This window comes from Pygocentrus nattereri, chromosome 25 (genome assembly GCF_015220715.1).
Source record: "Pygocentrus nattereri isolate fPygNat1 chromosome 25, fPygNat1.pri, whole genome shotgun sequence".
Taxonomy (NCBI): domain Eukaryota; kingdom Metazoa; phylum Chordata; class Actinopteri; order Characiformes; family Serrasalmidae; genus Pygocentrus; species Pygocentrus nattereri.
The window spans coordinates 1,572,501-1,595,000 of record NC_051235.1 but is presented as its reverse complement, the minus strand read 5'-3'; the positions used below and the strand labels follow the sequence as shown (position 1 = coordinate 1,595,000).

Below are 22,500 nucleotides of genomic sequence, written 5' to 3'. Positions count from 1 at the left end.
CACAGACTTTGCCGCCCCACAGGCCGCCCCACAGGCCGTCTTTCCTCAGAGCAATTCTCACTTTTTAATTGGGAAGATGGCAGGTCATTCGATTAGCATGCTGGACGGCATTAAAGTCCGTTCGTGGGGTTCCGGCTGCTGAGAACCCCAAACACCAGCGTGCACCCGCAGTGATAAAGAGCTGAAAGGCTCTCAAAGACAACCTGGAGCTACAAACAACAGCGAAGCCTTTCATCAGACACCAGTTCCCAGTTCACTACACCAGCTTGTGATGAAGTACTGTGAAGTGTGGTGGTGATAGTTACCAGGCGTCACCATGACTACAACACAGATATAGACCTTTTATTTACCATCCAGAACCACCAGAGAACCTACACGAGTCTTCTGAGCTTATATGGAATGCTGATGATGGAAAACAGTGGAAAATCTGGAATAATGAGTTTTCTTTGGGGACTATTTTGCCGCACAGCGCCCTGCATGTCTCCCTCCACCATGAATGGAGCTGAAGTTCTCTAAACTCTCATAAAACAGCGTCTCAGTCATCAGGCAGTGAATTCAGAACCAGTTCATGTAGGAACTTTCTGTGAGGAGCTTTTAAAGGGGGACGTCTGGTTCCCATCACCACCACTGTGAGGAGCTTTTAGAGGGACGTCTGGTTCCTATAATCTAGCATTAGTGAAGCTCTTACTGCAGATGAAGACAATCATAAAGAAAACAACGATTCTGTCTTTATTGAGCACAAAACGAGACGGGAATTGAGCCTTTCTTTCTGTATGAACCAGCTAACGGGAACAAACACATGTCAAAACAGCCCCCAAAAACCCACCACAAAGAAACTGTTGCATATCACTGCAACCACATAACAGCACCCTAGCAACAGCCTTGGATACCACATTAGCTAACAACCACCAGAGATGCCAAAGCAACTGCCTAGCCATGACCAAGCAACCACCTGAAACACTAGCTTAGCAAATACCTAAAATACCATAGAAAGCACCTATAAACACCTTAGCAACTACCTAGCAACCACCTGAAACACTATCCTAGTATATCCTAGTTATAGCAACCACCTAGGAACACCTTAGCAACAACATAGCAACCATCTGAAATATTAGCTTAGCAAGCAAGTAAAACGCCATAGTAAGCACGTAGGTTTCAGATGGTTGCTAGGTTGTTGCTAAGGTGTTTCTAAGTGGTTCCTATGGTATTTTAGGTGCTTGCAGAGCTAGTGTTTCAGATGGTTGCCAGATTGCATTTAAGGCTGAATGGCTCTAAATGGAACCTGTGGTTTTACTGAAGAACCATAGACGCTCCGCCTTTTTAAGAGTGTAGTTATATTTTTATAACGTTTTTTTTTTTCGTCTGATTGAATTTCCACGATCACAGATGTGAAAATGTTATCGAATATGTATTTTATGCTTCAGCTGGGCGGTTCACGGTGCTGAAGTGACCATCCGCTGTGTTTGGACATCTCCCTAATGGACGCTGGCGCGTTTAGCCAACCTGAACCTGTGGAGCTGCGAGATGTGAAAAGTTCCGAATGTGCACGGCGATCGTCTGAAGAGCGCCCGGTGAAAAGCAGAGAGGGAAAATTTCCACTCCAGGTCGGCTTCTTTAATGGTCAGACATTAGCGATCCTGGCGGCTTCTTTTCAGACAAATGGAAGGGCCTCGGACTCGAACCCTTTTACTGCTTTATCTCTCTGTGCAAACAACACCGTACAGAAGCCCTGAGACGCCTGAACATTCAGATACTCACGTATCTGTGGGCACCGTCATAATCACATCTCTCCAGCGAGCCCAGGCTGCCGTCGGAGAAGTACAGCTTCTCGGCCCGGTGGTCAATGGTGAGTCCATTAGGCGTGAGGATGCGTTCGCTAACGACGAGCCGGATGTTTCTTCCCGTGAGGGTCGATCTCAGGATGCTCGGCCTTTTCTCGTTCCAGTTGGTCCAAAACATCAGGCTGGAAAAGAAAGCATACGTTCATTTTCAGACGTGACGGAAGAAAATTGATTGGCTGCTATTATCTCGCCCAGCTACACTGCGCAGATCTATACCTCACACATCTTTTCTACAGCTGCTCTTTCAATGCATTCATCCCTGCAAAAGGCTGGAGGATTTCTGAGCACAATAGAGGAAAGACTTACGGCGTTCAGGGTTCCAGCTAAACGGTATCAGATCTCACGTTCTTCCTATCAAATCTGGAACAAGAATCTAAATAACAGCTTTAGGCTTTGTAATACACGCTGGGATCTGTCTTGGCTTTGGATAACCTCCACAGTCAAGCCTCTTTCAGATCTTTTTCCCAAAGTATGATGTTAGCCTCGCCTATGTTAACGCTGTCCTGACTCATCTGGGCTTTGTCCAAAAAGTGAGTCAAGTCAAACTTATTTGTAGCGATTTTGACAATGGATGTTGTCCCAAAGCAGCTTCACAGAATTCCAGTAAAGCCAGAGTTTTAACAGGAATGTAAAAAGCCCAGGTGGGCAAGCCAGGGGCGACAGTGGCAAGGAGAACCTCCCTCAGAGCTGAGGAAGAAACCTTGGGAGGAACCAGGCTCACCAGGGGGGACCCGTCCTCCTCTGGTCAAACTACCTACAGAGTTATTATACTACTAATATTAATAGCAGTAATATTGGTATTAGGAATAGCCAGGAGTCCATGAGAACTTCAGTATAGGGTGGGCAGCCAGTCCAGGGCAGGTGGCGGTAGCTGGGCGTGGGCAGCTGGTCTGAAGCAGGTAGCAGGACATCAAAAAAGTGAGCATGCTAGGCCTTTGTGTGATGGCACCTCAGAGTGTTAGACACCGGCGAGAACGCCAGCGGTGATTCTGGCAGCCCTGGCACGCTCTCTTATTAACGCTGTCACAGCAAAACGCTCCACCGGGAATGTGCTGTCTTTTTTCCCCACCACAGACAGAAAGCGAAGCGGCTAGCAGGCTTGACTCCCAACTCTAGAGCTCGGCTGAAATGTAGGCAGTTCAGACTAATTAGCGCCAAAATCCATCATTTACCGGTGCCAAGATACCCCCTCCCACAGATTCCCAACACCACGCTGGAAAGGTCTCGGTTTAATCACCGGTTCAAGGGAGCTAAGGCCTGAGATCTCTCTAAGACGAATGCCCCCAACATACAATACAGACACAAACGTTCTCAACGTACAGAGTAAAGCACTAAACTAACCACCGCCAGACATCAAAGCCCCGGGTAGGAGCAGCTGAAACGATGCTTTAAGGAAACTGAACGAAGGGCCCTTAATTAAGTGCACAGAGGGAGTGAAAAGGCCGTCGGTGCCGAAAAGGTTTGCTTTATTTCCGCCTCGCCATCCATCGCAGGTCACGGCGTTCCGAGCTCTGAGCTTTTATTAAGCGCGGAATTCAGCGATGAGAGATGAATGCGCCGAATGTGCTATCGAATCTAATTACTGCGGCGTAATTAGTGGATCTCTTCCTTAATTGACCTCCGCGAGAGACATATTTCAAAACCACAATTTCAGCCGCCGGTAATTTGGAGGAGATTTATGCTCTTCTGTTCGGGAGGGAAAGACGGAGCTCCAGCGCTGAAACGAGGGCTGGAAGGTGTGAAAAGTGGAGAGTGGGATTCGGGATATTTCATGGATTTGATTACATTCAGCCTGAAAAAAACATCCACAGGAACCAAAACACAGCAAAACACACAACACAGCAGATTATTCCGCATATCAGATATTTTACTATGTTCTGTAACTTCTGGTCACCTTTAACCTCTAAGGCTCTGCATGAGGGTCCACACGTCAGTCTCCCCTCTCACACCTACAGAACTTACACTTTAGTTTCATAGTACATGCTGAATAATTCATAGCGGTGAGTGAATAAATTACAGCTAATGAGGGACAATACACAGTGATTAGTGAACAACTGAGAGCGGTGAGTGAGGGTGAGGAATAATCTATAATAAATACTGGATAATCCATAACAGACACCGACGAATTCAGAGTGGTTATGAAAAATGAATAGTGGCTACTGAACGATTCATAGTAATGATTAGAGAATAATTCAGAATCGTTTAGTAGTTACTGAAAAATTCATAGTAGATACTGAAAAATATACATAATGAACAATTTGTAACAGATGAAACCAATTGATAGTATAAATAATTCATAGTAGGTATGAGGAAATCATAGTATACACAGAATAATTCATAGTGGTTACTGAATGATTTATAGCAGATCTAGAATCATTCATAGTGGTTATTGGATGATTCATAGTAGTTACCAAACAATTCATAATAGCTACTGAATATTAAGTCTTAAAGGAAACTCCCGCAGCTTTTAACCTGAACTCTCTGCTGCATTACATAATTCATTGCTAAGGACCCTGACTGGAAAGAAGCGAAGTCAGGTCATGTTTATTCAGCAGAGACAGTAACGTGGAGACGGAAACAGGAACTACAGCCAGAGAGGCTGAAATCGGCGCAGCTCCCGAATAATCGTCCTCAAATTCAGTGACTAAAACACTGAAATCACTCACTTCTGGCACTCGTCCAGCGCGAGGACGTGCGGGTGGTCATCCTCCGCCATGCGGACGACTGTGTCCAGGTTGAACGCGTCCCGTCTGCTCTGGTCCACGCCGTGGCGCGTGATGGTGGCCGTGGTGGAACTCGTCCAGTACAGCGTGTCCCAGCCGCGGTGATACGCCAAACCCTCCACCGAGCCAACATCTGCACACAGCACACAGCTTTATTACACTTCAATAAGCCCTTTATTTTGGAATATTTTACATTTGTAATAAATGTCCATTCTTTGCTGAACATTAGTTTTGTGTTTATTTTTGAAATATTTTGTAAAGTTATTTTGTCTTAAAAATATTCATTTTTGGTAATAAAATATTTTCTATGTAAATAAATGTAAATATTTAACTTACTCAATAAATATATTTTAAAAAGTAAAACAATAAAAGAAAAAAAAACTAATAATGAAATAATAATAATAATAAAAGCCAAGTAAACAGTAAAAGTGATGGAGAGTAAAGCTGAGGAGAGGCCGGTCAGACGTGACCGTGTCCGATCGTCTGAAAAGGCCAAACAGGTTGTGAATTACTGGCTGGATCAGGTCAATAAACCTTCAGCCTGATGGACCTGAGCTGTCGATACGAGGTGAACCGGTCACTGCGTGATACAGCCGGACAGGCCGTCTCCACCTGTCGCTAATCTGATCCACATCACCTGATATTAACCACAAAAACATTAAAGCGACAGTTCAGCAAGAACCCGACTCAGTCAACCCCTTCGCGATCCATCGGCCGAGACACGGTCGAGCCTGAAGTTTACTGGAGCTACAAGGCTAATGCTGCTAACAAGTAGCCGAAGCTTATATCCCACCAATTAGCATCACGCATGCAGTTACTGAGGTGTTCAGTGTCTCTAATAGACTTACATTATATTATAATCAACTGTGGTTGGTTAGTGTAGCGGGTAACACATCTGCCTTCTACACTGTAGACTGGGGTTCAATCCCCCACCTGGGTAAACACCCTACACTATACCAATAAGAGTCCTTGGGCAAGACTCCTAACACCACCTTGGCCTACCGGTGTAAAACGATCACACTGTAAGTCGCTCTGGATAAGAGCGTCGGCTAAATGCTGTAAACGTAAACGTAGACTTGTTTATGTGGATTCTGACACTGGTTGACTAAAGTACGTTAGCATAGCTAAACACAGTGGCAGCATCTGAGGTTGAGACTGGTAGCTTCACTAGTGGTTGTGTAACTAAACGTAAACAGTAAAAACGTAAAGAGAACACAGTCGTACTAGATAGTTACGAACTCCACAAGAACAGTGCTGCGCTTAGCCAAGCAGTAAACCAAGCAGTCAGAAACCTAGCGAGTTTGCTAACCACAAAAGTAAAATCAAAAGTTGTCGTAAGACCTAATACAGTATCTACGTAAGAACAGTACATGAATAACTACAATGAATAGAAAAGAAATGATGTATTTACATTTTATATTATTTTACATATTTTAAGCTATTTAAATCAAGCCAAATTTAACTTAACTTGTCAAAATGAAAATGACTTCAAGATATTTTCATTGCTTAAAAAGCTCTTTATATAATGTAGCATTTTTTACATGGACTTTGTAACACTTTAAAATAATGAATTCCAAACATTTTTTCAATATTAGATAAATAAATAAATCCAACCCAACAATTCACTAAAAAAAGAGAGACGGTATTAGATGCTAGAACTATCTGACTATCTGACTGCTACCAAGATTTGGAAGTTTAGTGCTGCTATATGAAGCCCCGCCCCTTTAGAGGTCGACACAGCAGAGCTATTGCAAATTCGCATTAGGCTTCCCCAAAATTGAACCTGATGTGAATGGTCACGCGCAAAATGAGTTCACTGAAGTCAGGACCCGCCGCATCACGGCGAATTCCACTGAGATCAATCGAACGCACTGGACGAAACGGCGAGCCCCATCGTCAGATGACCACGTCATGGCTAATGGACTAGATTTATGGAAAGGGAGGAAACTGGTCAGGTTTGATTTTTCACTGAACCATTCCTTTAACACTGCCCTTAAGGGTAATGAGTCTCTTTACTATCAAAGCCAAAGCACATGAAGAACGAAGCCATATGAGCGCATAGTAAACGTGTGTGGGGCTCAGAGTTCGTGAGGAGATCCAGCTGTAATGCCGCTGTGCTCGCTCCTGGTGTGCAGGCTGATGAAACTGGCGGGGGAGGAGAACAGAGGGGTGGTGAGGGGTGGTGTGGTTGAGCGCAACGAGGCCAGGCAGGAGGCACGGCGTCCAGCTGTGAGCCGAAATGAACAACGTGATGCTGCATGCAGCAGAGCTGCCTCACAACATGATCAAACCGCTGTCAGACCTCAGCAGAGCGCCTTCAGTTACAAACGTCCAATCAAAACAGCCGTTAAGGACAGAGTTGCTCAGTTTTCAGGAGATATTTGTGGGGATAACAGATGTAAAATATTCCACCTGCAGCTACAAGAGCATGTGGCTCCTAACAACCACCTGGAAGAGCTGGTGGAGCTCAAAACTGCCCCATCAGAAAAACGGCACTGAAAGCTTTGATCTCTGAGAGAGAGGAGAAGATCAACCTGCTTCAGATCTGAAAAAATCCACAGGTGTTTCTGTCCATCCTTCCACTGTGAGAAGACCACTCAGCGCTGTGGGTCTGAAAGGACGTGTAGCTGATCAAGAAGAACCTCACTGAGAAAAGGAGACGGACACATCAAACAAAGAAGCTGGACGATGGACTGACCACCCCAGAGTCCAGACCTCAGCAGCGCTGAATGGGTTTGATTAATTCAGAAAATCATCAACCAGCTCCTCAGACTGAACTTTGGAGGCGTGTCTGCAGATTCTTTGAGGAGCTGAACGTGAGGCTCCTGAGAAGAACGGAAGCTGGAATAAACGCGTTTTATATCTGTGGTTTAGTGTCATTTTTTTGTTGAATATGTTTTCCTGATTCTAATCTGCTCGTCCTGTATCGACATCACAGTTTTCCCATGATCATTGTGTCGTTAGGATGGTTTAATAACACTGAAGGAATTTTAAAAGTGTCTGGGTGATGAACAGAGCTGTTATGGGCGGGGCTAAACACTAAGGAAGCCGTATAACATCAACTAGAACGGAGCATTTCCTGAAAAAAAGGCACCCTGATTTCACAGTTGCTGAAGTGTTGCTAGGCAGTTGGATCGTTTAGTGGGTGTTACCTAGTGGTAGCTATGTATTGCTGAAAATACATGGGAGTCAATCAGATGAATGAGGGATGAAAAAACAACATACAGAGGAGTGCAGGCCAGTGTGGCTGTGCAGTAGAGTTTGAGGACATGCCCTGAGTGAGTGCATGTAGTTTGGTGCTTTATTGGGGGCGGATGTGAGTGGGAGTCTATGGGGGTTTAATATCACTGTTAAAATAAATCAACTCTGCATCAAAACAAACAGAGTGTGGTGGTACATGAGGTGTCCTAAAGAATCACCACCAAGTCATCGCTGAGAGGTTTACAGATCTACACGAGTGGTGAATCTGCTCTACTCTCCAACAGCACCAGCAGCAAATCCACTAAAGCCCAGCTAAAGCTCCACCTGCAGCATCATGTTTGTGTTGACTTTGCTGTTGACGTTGTTGTTGATTTTCTGTCCATGCTGCTCCTTTCAGATGGAGAAGAGGATGAGAACAGGAGAACAAGAGTGTCTGACACGTCGTCAATAACTCGGCTTCAAAACCAGCTCGCAAAGCTCTACAAACACAGGACACAGCGCTGAAGATTCACTCCACCATACAGGCTTTGACTAAATACACAGCCTACAGCTGTTTAGCCCCGCCCATTCAGCCTACAGCTGTTTAGCCCCGCCCATTCAGCCTACAGCTGTTTAGCCCCGCCCATTCAGCCTACAGCTGTTTAGCCCCGCCCATTCAGCCTACAGCTGTTTAGCCCCACCCATTCAGCCTACAGCTGTTTAGCCCCACCCCATTCAGCCTACAGCTGTTTAGCCCCACCCATTCAGCCTACAGCTGTTTAGCCCCACCCATTCAGCCTACAGCTGTTTAGCCCCACCCCATTCAGCCTACAGATGTTTAGCCCCGCCCATTCAGCCTACAGCTGTTGAGTCCCACCCATTCAGCCTACAGCAGTTTAGCCCCACCCCATTCAGCCTACAGCTGTTTAGCCCCACCCATTCAGCCTACAGCTGTTTAGCCCCACCCCATTCAGCCTACAGCTGTTTAGCCCCACCCCATTCAGCTTACAGCTGTTTAGCCCCACCCCATTCAGCCTACAGCTGTTTAGCCCCACCCCATTCAGCCTACAGCTGTTTAGCCCCACCCATTCAGCCTACAGCTGTTTAGCCCCACCCATTCAGCCTACAGCTGTTTAGCCCCACCCCATTCAGCCTACAGCTGTTTAGCCCCGCCCATTCAGCCTACAGCTGTTTAGCCCCGCCCATTCAGCCTACAGCTGTTGAGTCCCACCCATTCAGCCTACAGCAGTTTAGCCCCACCCCATTCAGCCTACAGCTGTTTAGCCCCACCCATTCAGCCTACAGCTGTTTAGCCCCACCCCATTCAGCCTACAGCTGTTTAGCCCCACCCCATTCAGCCTACAGCTGTTTAGCCCCACCCCATTCAGCCTACTTAATTCACTCGAATTGACGTTATAAGGAATCTTTCAGGCGGCTTTGTGAACTGAAGCAGGGAGTCATTTCCGCATGTTTAGAGCAGTAACAGTCAGCTTTGAGGAGTGGGGAGAGGAGGTCAGGGCTCGAGCGAGTTCAGCCTGACTGGACAGATCCAGCTTGGCAACACTAACCTCAGAAATTGGGGGAAAACGTTGAGCAGGTAGGAAACAAAAGCTTCAAGCCCCATACGAACCTGACAGGCCTGTTACTGAGAATAACAGCGAAGACCACTTAATGACCGCTGCACCGCGCCGAGGAAACACTGCTGCACAAGTCTGCCTTTGATAGTGCTGAGAGGCGCAGTCAGAGAGAAGAGAGACAAATCGACAGAACCCTCAAAGCAGAACTTCAGCTCCGTTTCACTCCAGTTCACTTTCATTTGAGGAACTCTTTCTGCAACAGCCACTGTCCAAAAACATTTGGGTGCAGCCCCAAGATGACCACCACTGAGGGACGAGAAACTCTCTAAGAGTATGAGGCAGAGCCACTCAGAGGAACCAGGGCAAAAAAAGAATAAACCTCTGAGAGGAGCCAAGACTCAAAAGGAGAACCTCCCTAAGACCATGAGGAAGAACCCCTGAGAGGAGCCAAGACTCAAAAGGAGAACCTCCCTAAGACCATGAGGAAGAACCCCTGAGAGGAGCCAAGACTCAAAAGGAGAACCTCCCTAAGACCATGAGGAAGAACCCCTGAGAGGAGCCAAGACTCAAAAGGAGAACCTCCCTAAGACCATGAGGAAGAACCCCTGAGAGGAGCCAAGACTCAAAAGGAGAACCTCCCTAAGACCACGAGGAAGAACCCCTGTGAGGAACCAAGACTCAAAAGGAGAACCTCCCTAAGACCACGAGGAAGAACCCCTGTGAGGAACCAAGACTCAAAAGGAGAACCTCCCTAAGGCCCTGAGGAAGAACCCCTGCGAGGAACCAAGACTCAAAAGCAGAACCCCCATAAGACCCTGAGGAAGAACCCCTGCGAGGAACCAAGACTCAAAAGGAGAACCTCCCTAAAGGCATGAAGAAGAACCCCTCAGAGGTGCTACATAGAACCACATACAGCACATTCACTATTAATCTCAAGGCCCATTTCACCCTAGAATGCAAATGGTTCTTTGAGTGTTCATGGTTCTAAATAGAACCCCTGTCTTTACTAAAGAACCCTTGGAGAACCATGTGTTACATGAGTGTACATAACCCTATAAATAGGACATGCTGCGCTGACTGTAACGGTTATCTGTAATAAAAGCTGCTTGAATAGACAAAAGTCAAAGCGATACATGTTTGTTTGGTCACTATGGCTCTTTAAGTAGAACTACATTTCCCATCAACCACTGCAAATCCACACTTATTCCCATTGAACACACTGCGTTTTCTACGCTCATTAAAACATTATTCATTCATTTATTAATTTGGTTATTTTTAGGGTAAATAAACATCTCATTCCTGCATTGTTTGATTTCATGACGTGAGCTTGGAATATTTCTTATTTTTCCAGTAACATACAGTCGTGTGCAAAAGTTTGTGCGCCCCGGTCAAATTCCATGTTCGTTATTTTCCAAGTTTCACATTTAGACGCACTTTAACGCTCAGTTACTGCTCATTTGCTGAATTTAATATAGTGGGGAAAAAAACAAAACCTGTGAAAAAGTTATGGCACAGTCAAAAAAGTTATGTTTTTTTTTCTTCCCCCCTAAAATATTAACCCTATATTGCACAATGTTGCCTCAGGGCAACAAACTCACATTCCTTAAATAAATAAAATGCTTTTACTTGATAAACATATAATGGCCACTAAATGATAGGCCATTAAAACAAAGTTTATTAAAACTTGTACTTGCCATATTAACCCTTTAATTGTCAGTAAATATGTATCACGCCACTGTAACCTGTTGAATGTGGGTTTGTTGCCCTGAGGCAACAGTTTGCAAAGAACAGAACATGTAGAGTTTGATTTGCAGGAAAAACTGCCATATTAAAGTTGAGTACAGAGCAATAAAGTTAGCAGTTACTCAGAGCTACGGGGTGTTATGACAGTGGGGATGTATCCTGTAATAAAGAGCAGTGATTGGTCGTTTACTCTAATATCCGTGTGCACGTGACGTGTGCGGATAAGGCTGGCGTGAGGTGATTATGAGCGAAGTTCAGGCTGTATGTACGCGTACGGCTCGGTTTGACGGATCCTCCGGCGGCGCTCAGCTCATCCATCAGGCCGAGCAGCAGCTGGCAGCACTCGGCTCCCCGGGTTAATCGCCTATTGATTAAGAGCGCGGCGCTGTAATCCTGACAGGGTTATGGCGCGATACATCAGCGCACCCTGACAAATCACCTGATCACTCCGGGACGAGGCTGAAAAGAGATATCACTCCTCTACGCTGGACTCACTCTCACCGCACTCTCGCTCACACTGAAGATTCAGGCCTCGTTTCTAATAAATAATAAAGTGGCCAGTGAGTGGAAGCACAAGGTGGGTGTTTCTAATAAAGTGGCCAGTGAGTGGAAGTACAAGGTGGGTGTTTCTAATAAAGTGGCCAGTTAGTGGAAGCACAAGGTGGGTGTTTCTAATAAAGTGGCCAGTTAGTGGAAGCACAAGGTGGGTGTTTCTAATAAAGTGGCCAGTGAGTGGAAGCACAAGGTGGGTGTTTCTAATAAAGTGGCCAGTGAGTGGAAGCACAAGGTGGGTGTTTCTAATAAAGTGGCCAGTGAGTGGAAGCACAAGGTGGGTGTTTCTAATAAAGTGGCCAGTGAGTGGAAGCACAAGGTGGGTGTTTCTAATAAAGTGGCCAGTGAGTGGAAGCACAAGGTGGGTGTTTCTAATAAAGTGGCCAGTTAGTGGAAGCACAAGGTAGGTGTTTCTAATAAAGTGGCCAGTGAGTGGAAGCACAAGGTGGGTGTTTCTAATAAAGTGGCCAGTGAGTGGAAGCACAAGGTGGGTGTTTCTAATAAAGTGGCCAGTTAGTGGAAGCACAAGGTGGGTGTTTCTAATAAAGTGGCCAGTGAGTGGAAGCACAAGGTGGGTGTTTCTAATAAAGTGGCCAGTGAGTGGAAGCACAAGGTGGGTGTTTCTAATAAAGTGGCCAGTGAGTGGAAACACAAGGTGGGTGTTTCTAATAAAGTGGGCAGTTAGTGGAAGCACAAGGTGGGTGTTTCTAATAAAGTGGCCAGTTAGTGGAAGCACAAGGTGGCTGTTTCTAATAAAGTGGCCAGTTAGTGGAAGCACAAGGTGGGTGTTTCTAATAAAGTGGCCAGTGAGTGGAAGCACAAGGTGGGTGTTTCTAATAAAGTGGCCAGTTAGTGGAAGCACAAGGTGGCTGTTTCTAATAAACAGTTTTTATAAATTAGAAAAATGAAAGCAAATTTCATTATTAGTCAATAAGCATAAATAAATAACTACCACTACTAATAATAATAATAATAATAATGAACAGATGATACAGTAAAACGTTTTTGGATGTGAATGAAATGCTAAATCCTCAGCCGATCCCAGTTCTTAGGAAGATTGGACTTTTCTATGATTCTATTATTATTAAATCTTTAATGATTAAAGGTCTTACTCTCGGCCAGAACGCCCCGCCCAGTCCAGTCGTCGTTGATCATCTGGATGTTCCCGTAATGGACGTCGCTGAAGAAGAGGCGGTTAGCGCCGGCGCTTTTCTGCCGGTAGTCGAAGGCCAGAGCGATGACGTTTTTAAAGTAGGCGGGGTTTTCGTAGGGCCTGATGGGAGCGTTTCGAGAGTTTTGGTCCCACAGGTGGGCGGTCCTCAGGGTGGTCCGCTCTGAGTAGAGCAGGTATCCTTCATACGGGTGGCAGTGGAGGCCATCCTGGGCCAGGTAACCATGGGAACACGAACAGGACTTGCGGTTCCCCCCCAGATAGAAACAGAGCTGCTCACAGCCTCCGTTACTGCGACCACACGGGTTGGTGCCTGACAGAGAACATAAACAGAGACGTGATGACACTTCATCACACCTGTACATCATCCTCACCCTCTACACCTTCATCAGCGGTCAGTTTCCGACCAGAGAGACACTCTTGCCTGGATGTTTCGGGACTGTCAACCTAACAGTGATGCTGATGTGTGTAAGAACTCCAGCTACACCAGCACCACACACTACCATTCACTGCTGTACTGAGAATGAACCACCACCCATATAGTATCTAGACAACAGCAGCCCTGTGGTCAGAAACTGACCTATGAAGAATTAAATAGAGGTGGCTGATAAACTGTCCAGGAACAGATGGACTACAGTCTGTAACTGAACACCTAATCAGAGGAGATATAAGACAGGTGTTTCTAATAAAGTGGCCAGTTAGTGGAAGCACAAGGTGGGTGTTTCTAATAAAGTGGCCAGTGAGTGGAAGCGCAAGGTGGGTGTTTCTAATAAAGTGGCCAGTGAGTGGAAGCACAAGGTGGGTGTTTCCAATAAAGTGGCCAGTGAGTGGAAACACAAGGTGGGTGTTTCTAATAAAGTGGCCAGTGAGTGGAAGTACAAGGTGGGTGTTTCTAATAAAGTGGCCAGTGAGTGGAAACACAAGGTGGGTGTTTCTAATAAAGTGGCCAGTTAGTGGAAGCACAAGGTGGGTGTTTCTAATAAAGTGGCCAGTTAGTGGAAGCACAAGGTAGGTGTTTCTAATAAAGTGGCCAGTTAGTGGAAGTACAAGGTGGGTGTTTCTAATAAAGTGGCCAGTGAGTGGAAGCACAAGGTGGGTGTTTCTAATAAAGTGGCCAGTCAGTGGAAGCACAAGGTAGGTGTTTCTAATAAAGTGGCCAGTTAGTGGAAGCAGAAGGTGGGTGTTTCTAATAAAGTGGCCAGTTAGTGGAAGTACAAGGTGGGTGTTTCTAATAAAGTGGCCAGTGAGTGGAAGCACAAGGTCAGTGTTTCTAATAAAGTGGCCAGTTAGTGGGAGCACAAGGTGGGTGTTTCTAATAAAGTGGCCAGTTAGTGGAAGTACAAGGTGGGTGTTTCTAATAAAGTGGCCAGTTAGTGGAAGTACAAGGTGGGTGTTTCCAATAAAGTGGCCAGTTAGTGGAAGTACAAGGTTGGTGTTTCTAATAAAGTGGCCAGTTAGTGGAAGCACAAGGTGGGTGTTTCTAATAAAGTGGCCAGTTAGTGGAAGTACAAGGTGGGTGTTTCTAATAAAGTGGCCAGTCAGTGGAAGTACAAGGTGGGTGTTTCTAATAAAGTGGCCAGTCAGTGGAAGTACAAGGTGGGTGTTTCTAATAAAGTGGCCAGTCAGTGGAAGCACAAGGTGGGTGTTTCTAATAAAGTGGCCAGTTAGTGGAAGCACAAGGTGGGTGTTTCTAATAAAGTGGCCAGTTAGTGGAAGTACAAGGTGGGTGTTTCTAATAAAGTGGCCAATTAGTGGAAGCGCAAGGTGGGTGTTTCTAATAAAGTGGCCAGTTAGTGGAAGCACAAGGTGGGTGTTTCTAATAAAGTGGCCAGTTAGTGGGAGCGCAAGGCAGGTGTTTCTAATAAAGTGGCCAGTGGGAGGAGCTACAGTGCAGGTGTTGTAATTTATCACTGTAACTATGAGATGAAGCTATAAGCAAATTTCATAACGCTGCTTTCCTCTTGTCCACTAAAGTGAAAGTGGATTGGATGATTAAGTACAGGCTACAAATCACTGGCGGAGGCTTTTCCTCCTTTTTTCCTTAAACAGGGGGAAAGGGTGTGTGAGTGTGATCATTAATCATAGCGAGTTCCCTCGCCACGTCACACTCAGGTGAGATTTGCACAGCGTTTGATGAATCTCAGTGGAGCGTGACGCATCATATTTTTATCACGGCTTGGCTGAGGTCTGATCGTGTTTGATGAATGAGGGCTGGCGTGGACTCTGGTATGGGGGTCATCTATCAGCGTGTGAAAACGGCTCTGAGGCAGGCATAAAGGAAATGAAGGCATTAGGTGAAACCTCAACCTTTCTCCCGGTCTCGGTTAAACACTTTAACGTCTCTCAGGTTCACTCCCAGGCTGCTCCTGACCGTCACCGCGTCCGAAGCGTTGTTCTTGGAGCCGCGGCGAATGGAGCCGTTAGCATAGTTCCTGAAACATACAACACAGGAATGCAGGCTAATTAATGGAGCTTGATTAACGACAGTGAAAGAGTACTTTACATTAAGGCCAAGCTGCTCTACATATGTTTGCAGTTGTGTGGAATCATGCCTCACTTTTTGAAAGTAATATCAAGTATAAGAGCTCTGGACCTCAGTTAACGAGAGGCAGCACTCAATAAACACTCTTATACACTAGGACAGGAGATATTAGTCCATAAACACCCTCAATAAACACTCCTATACACTAGAATAGGAGATATTAGTCCATAAACACCCTCAATAAACACTCCTATACACTAGAATAGGAGATATTAGTCCATAAACACCCTCAATAAACACTCCTATACACTAGAATAGGAGTTATTAGTCCATAAACACCCTCAATAAACACTCCTATACACTAGAATAGGAGATATTAGTCCATAAACACCCTCAATAAACACTCCTATACACTAGGATAGGAGATATTAGTCCATAAACACCCTCAATAAACACTCCTATACACTAGAATAGGAGTTATTAGTCCATAAACACCCTCAATAAACACTCCTATACACTAGAATAGGAGATATTAGTCCATAAACACCTTCAATAAACACTCCTATACACTAGAATAGGAGATATTAGTCCATAAACACCCTCAATAAACACTCCTATACACTAGAATAGGAGATATTAGTCCATAAACGACCTCAATAAACACTCCTATACACTAGAATAGGAGATATTAGTCCATAAACACCCTCAATACAAACTCCTATACACTAGAATAGGAGATATTAGTCCATTAACACCCTCAATAAACACTCCTATACACTAGAATAGGAGATATTAGTCCATAAACACCCTCAATAAACACTCCTATACACTAGAATAGGAGATATTAGTCCATAAACACCCTCAATAAACACTCCTATACACTAGAATAGGAGATATTAGTCCATAAACACCCTCAATAAACACTCCTATACACTAGAATAGGAGATATTAGTCCATTAACACCCTCAATAAACACTCCTATACACTAGAATAGGAGATATTAGTCCATAAACACCCTCAATAAACACTCCTATACACTAGAATAGGAGATATTAGTCCATAAACACCCTCAATAAACACTCCTATATACTAGAATAGGAGATATTAGTCCATAAACACCCTCAATAAACACTCCTATACACTAGAATAGGAGATATTAGTCCATAGACGACCTCAATAAACACTCCTATACACTAGAATAGGAGATATTAGTCCATAAACACCCTCAATAAACACTCCTATACACTAGAATAGGAGATATTATTCCATAAACACCCTCAATAAACACTCCTATACACTAGAATAGGAGATATTAGTCCATAAACACCATCAATAAACACTCCTATACACTAGAATAGGAGATATTAGTCCATAAACACCCTCAATAAACACTCCTACACACTAGAATAGGAGATATTAGTCCATAAACACCCTCAATAAACACTCCTATACACTAGAATAGGAGATATTAGTCCATAAACACCCTCAATAAAAACTCCTATACACTAGAATAGGAGATATTAGTCCATAAACGACCTCAATAAACGGTCCTATACACTAGAATAGGAGATATTATTCCATAAACAACCTCAATAAACACTCCTATACACTAGAATAGGAGATATTAGTCCATAAACACCCTCATAAACACTCCTATACACTAGAATAGGAGATATTAGTCCATAAACACCCTCAATAAACACTCCTATACACTAGAATAGGAGATATTAGTCCATAAACACCCTCAATAAACGGTCCTATACACTAGAATAGGAGATATTAGTCCATAAACACCCTCAATAAACACTCCTGTACACTAGAATAGGAGATATTAGTCCATAAACACCCTCAATAAACACTCCTATACACTAGAATAGGAGATATTAGTCCATAAACGACCTCAATAAACACTCCTATACACTAGAATAGGAGATATTAGTCCATAAACACCCTCATAAACACTCCTATACACTAGAATAGGAGATATTAGTCCATAAACAACCTCAATAAACACTCCTATACACTAGAATAGGAGATATTAGTCCATAAACACCCTCATAAACACTCCTATACACTAGAATAGGAGATATTAGTCCATAAACACCCTCAATAAACACTCCTATACACTAGAATAGGAGATATTAGTCCATAAACACCCTCAATAAACACTCCTATACACTAGAATAGGAGATATTAGTCCATAAACACCCTCAATAAACACTCATATACACTAGAATAGGAGATATTAGTGAAACCCTTAATTAGTCAATAAATTCAAGAAATGATACCAACAAAATCTGACTCGAAGTTGAAGTTGACTCGAAACGCGACAAGGAACTTTGTGTTTTGGTCTATAAATACATGCAGTGGTTTGATGATGAAGGACATGATGTCAGTGAGATATCTTCACCAAATTAAACTGTATCTCTCTCACAGAGCTGCGGAGCGGCGATGCTCTAAAGACAGCGTGGTGCGGCGGGACGGCTGGTCTGAATGGGTTAAACCGAAGGAGGCATATGGCGAGGCATGAGGTGAAAAGCACCCACCCATGTGATGACACTGAGCTCCGGGAGATCCACACACAGATGAGTGCGGCTGAAGTGTTAGTGAAGTGACCTTGCGGGAGCCGGATAATCCCCACGCGGAGAAAGGCCGGCGCTTTTCTCAGGCAGCCTTTTGAAGAGACTGTAACGTTTATGGAAAAAATAAATTACCTGTCAGACCAGTAGAGGTAAGAGCCAAAGACGGCCAGAGAAAACACATCGGCTCCGCCGGCTGACAGGACAATCTCCCGCTCCGCGCCGCTCTCCAGGCTGATCCGCTCCATCTTGTCTGCGCGTGCGTCGCACCAGTATAATCTGTTCTCCTGAAATGCAATTTCAGAGCAAACTTCAGGTGGGCTCGGCGTTGCCTTATCGCTGTAGTGCATTAACAATACAGAGCAATATTGGCCGCCAGTGCCCTGAGGCTGACCACTGATCAATAGGGATGCTCTAGTCCTGGACTGGAAGCTTTAGTGAACTTCAGCTTTGATCTCATGCTAGAGATCTAGTGGAATCTCATCTTCCAAACCCAATCCTGGAGATCTACACAGTCAGAGTCATTCCCTTATGCCTATGAGGCTTGGAAATGCTAGCAGATATACTATATGCCATAAACTATTAAATAAACAGACATGGCTCAGCTCCGCCCCTATTTTGGGAGGGTGTCTCTGAGATTAGATTTGGAAATAAACTCTTCAAGTAGTTCAATTTTGAGTGGACCTGGTAGTCTATGGAGATTCCGCTGGGCCAGGATAGTCCAGAGCTAACGAGGACTATTTTCTCTGAGCCGTCCAGATAGGATCTGCTGATTCTCGGGGTTTGTCCCAATTCTGTCCAGACCAGGAACCTGCAGAGGAAAAGCAGCCAAAGGTTAAAGGATGTCCACATCAAAACGGCAAACAATCCCAGCTGGGCTCTTCTTAACTGTCCAGAACTACAACAAGACCTCAACTGAGATGTAGTGGGTACATTTTGTCATTGGTCACTACGTTCCAGCCTTAATTGACCCTAACTGACCTGATCTAATTATCGTCTTCAGAAGTCCTAAATGAGGTGAGACTAAAAAGTGTCAACCAGATCAAACCTTACCGAGTCAGAGCTGCCCACAGTGGTGGTGATGGGAACCAGACGTCCCTCTAAAAGCTCCTACAGAAAGTTCCTACATGAACTGGTTCTGAATTCACTGCCTGATGACTGAGACGCTGTTTTATGAGAGTTTAGAGAACTTCAACTCCATTCATGGTGGAGGGAGACATGCAGGGCGCTGTGCGGCAAAATAGTCCCCAAAGAAAACTCATTATTCCAGATTTTCCACTGTTTTCCATCATCAACATTCCATATAAGCTCAGAAGACTCGTGTAGGTTCTCTGGTGGTTCTGGATGGTAAATAAAGTGTCTATATCTGTGTTGTAGTCATGGCGACGCCTGGTTCCCATCACCTGCACTCCATTCAAGCACTTTCGAGTCAAGACCTGCTGAGGAAGTTTTGTTTTCAGCAGTTTATATTGAAGAGTTCTTGTCAAAACACACATTACACATCATGCTGTGTGAATCCTCGAAGCAAAACAGGCAGATCTGTGTTTAATAGCGGCTCTTTGTTTCCGCTGGGAGGCTCATCTTGGATGTCTTTAAATGCGACGTGTCAAAAAAAGCGAATCTAATTAATTTCCCAGACGGAGAGTTTTCCTGACCTTTGCTTGTCTGCGGGGAAAAGACGAGGCGAGGCGCGGAAATAGCCGCGCCGTCTCAGATTCAACAGTTTTGTATGAGCGAGTGAGAAAGCCTGAATGTGGACCCTCATTATAAACGAGATGAGAGCGCTCGGTGTGAATGGCGCAGGACCGCTAATGAAACAGGTTCAAAGGACGCCAGCAGCACATCAGCAGCGCTCAGCCGAGTCGGGTCATCTATACCTCAGCGTCCGTGTGCCCATGTGGAGAGTCTCTGCTGTTTCACACTGCAGGATCTGATCCTCAAACTGCTGCCAATGAATCCAGACCCTCACCAGCTAATTACGCTGTCATTTTAGCCACGCCTCCAAAGCTCAGTCAGAGAAGCTGGTTGAAGACGTTCTGAAGTAACCAAACCCATTCAGTGGTGCTGAGGTCCTGACTCTGGGGTGGTCGGTCCATCGTACAGCTTCTTTTTTCGGTGTGTCCATCTCCGTTTCTCAGTGGGGTTCTTCCTGATCAGCTACACGTCCTTTCAGACCCACAGTTGTGATTGTAGGTTTCATTCAAATGCAGCTTTTAAAGAGAAACGTTCAGCACCTTCAGTAGGTTATGCTGGACAGATGCTTGCAGGAGAACTATGCATAAGTCAACAAGCAGCAAACTAACAAAAGCAGCAGCTGGTGGAGCTCCAGACCCCTCGAGAACTTTCACTGTAACAAGAACCCACCAGCTGAATGAACAAGAATGAGAGGCTACAATCCGAGGAGCTGACTATATGTTATATAAGTGTATTAACTGTATATATAACATATATGTGTGTATTAATTGTATATATGATATATACACTCATTAACTGTATATGATATATCTGATATATTCACTCACTGACTGTACATATGATGTTTAATATATACACTAAATACCATTATTAAATATTTACACTCATTCACTGATACATATGATACACTCACTGACTATATATGATATATATGATATATACACTCACTGACTATATATGATATATATGATATATACACTCACTGACTGTATGTGATATATATGATATATACACTCACTGACTGTATGTGATATATATGATATATACACTCACTGACTATATATGATATATATGATATATACACTCACTGACTGTATGTGATATATATGATATATACACTCACTGACTGTATGTGATATATATGATATATACACTCACTGACTATATATGATATATATGATATATACACTCACTGACTGTATGTGATATATATGATATATACACTCACTGACTATATATGATATATACACTCACTGACTGTATGTGATATATATGATATATACACTCACTGACTGTATGTGATATATATGATATATACACTCACTGACTGTATGTGATATATATGATATATACACTCACTGACTATATATGATATATACACTCACTGACTATATATGATATATGTGATATAGACACTCACTGACTGTATGTGATATATATGATATATACACTCACTGACTATATATGATATATATGATATATACACTCACTGACTGTATGTGATATATATGATATATACACTCACTGACTATATATGATATATATGATATATACACTCACTGACTGTATGTGATATATATGATATATACACTCACTGACTATATATGATATATATGATATATACACTCACTGACTGTATGTGATATATATGATATACACTCACTGACTGCATATATGATGTATACGCTCATTGATCAGAACGTGCAGACCCTGTTGCTCTCACTGCACAGTGGTGATGAAAACTGTGGTCACTCTATGTGGAGGTCATGTGATGCTCATGTTCAGCTTCTGTGCTCAAAATAATGTGACTGAACTGTTGAAATGAAGAAGTCCGTTCTGACCAGGCTTGTTGTGTCCACTCATACAGAAATAGCTGCTTTAAAATAGAAACAAATCTTCCTGGCGGGTCAAATTTAAGCAAATAAGGCGAACGCAACGACAGTTACTTAAGCAAAGTGAAGCCTAGCAACCGAATGAGGTGAACTAGAGAGCGGATCAGAGGCTGAACACACTGACCCTTTGAGCGGATGCACGGCTATAGCCCGAGGCTGATCGAGCCCGTCGGACACGACCGCAGCCCGATACGCGCCGCTCAGCCGCGAAACCTCGATCAGGTCCAGGCCGTAATCCGTCCAGTACAGGTTACCTTAGAGGGGAAAAGGACACAAGGACACTGAACCAGCAGTGGAACCCCAAACATCCAAAGCTAACGAAGCTACAGAGGAGCTGGAGCTTTTTGGGAATTGTTGATTTTCACTGTAATTTTTTAATGTATTTTAACAAGCCAGACAATGTGAGCTACATTTGCAGGTATTCAAAGAGAAACAGAAAAAAAAACACACTTAAGAATATCAACAGTATACATTAAGTTTATAGAGAATACTAAAAGCTATTTTTATTTCATGTATTTTATGTAAACATACCCAAAACATACTTAAGCAGAAAATATCTTGTCAAGTCAAATAATCACAAATCGAGCGTATAGATCTAAGATTGCTCATTTAGAGATTGATAAAATCCTAAACTTATTTTTAGACATTTTTACTACGTTTTAAGCAATTTTATTACGGAAAATCATCTCACAATATTGTGAGATAATTCCACTTAATAAAAAGACTTAAACAAGCAAAACAATGTCAAAGTGAAATCGACTCGGAATATACTTATAGAGGACAACTCAAAAATGAGAAATGTTTGATATTATAGACTAGACTTAAGATAATTTCACTTTTAAAACATCTTACATGGTTTTTTTATGCTCTAATAATAAAGTACACCTAAACAAAAGTGTCTTTGGACATACTGAAGAGTACTTAAAGACAGTTACGTTTACTTTTTTTAACTTTACAACTTAAGCGTACTTTTAGAATGTGTTTAAAGGGCTTTTAAAGTATGTTTTAGTTGCAAAAATTATTCATAAACTTGCAATAATATATCTGAGATATACCTATAAAATA

General features: G+C 43.5%; 1 protein-coding gene across 2 annotated transcripts in view; it reads right to left on the bottom strand.

Moving 5' to 3' along the window:
• The window catches only part of lrp1ba (low density lipoprotein receptor-related protein 1Ba), a 421,137-nt gene that overhangs the window by 168,954 nt on the left and 229,683 nt on the right, over positions 1–22,500 (bottom strand). For both annotated transcript variants that reach the window (XM_037534585.1, XM_037534586.1), the window contains 7 exons: positions 21,560–21,689; positions 18,533–18,659; positions 17,984–18,135; positions 15,095–15,219; positions 12,729–13,100; positions 4,508–4,697; positions 1,759–1,963 (listed from right to left, as the gene is read on the bottom strand). In XM_037534585.1, coding sequence (XP_037390482.1) covers positions 1,759–1,963; positions 4,508–4,697; positions 12,729–13,100; positions 15,095–15,219; positions 17,984–18,135; positions 18,533–18,659; positions 21,560–21,689 — 1,301 coding nt within the window. The remainder of the gene's footprint in view (positions 1–1,758; positions 1,964–4,507; positions 4,698–12,728; positions 13,101–15,094; positions 15,220–17,983; positions 18,136–18,532; positions 18,660–21,559; positions 21,690–22,500) is intronic.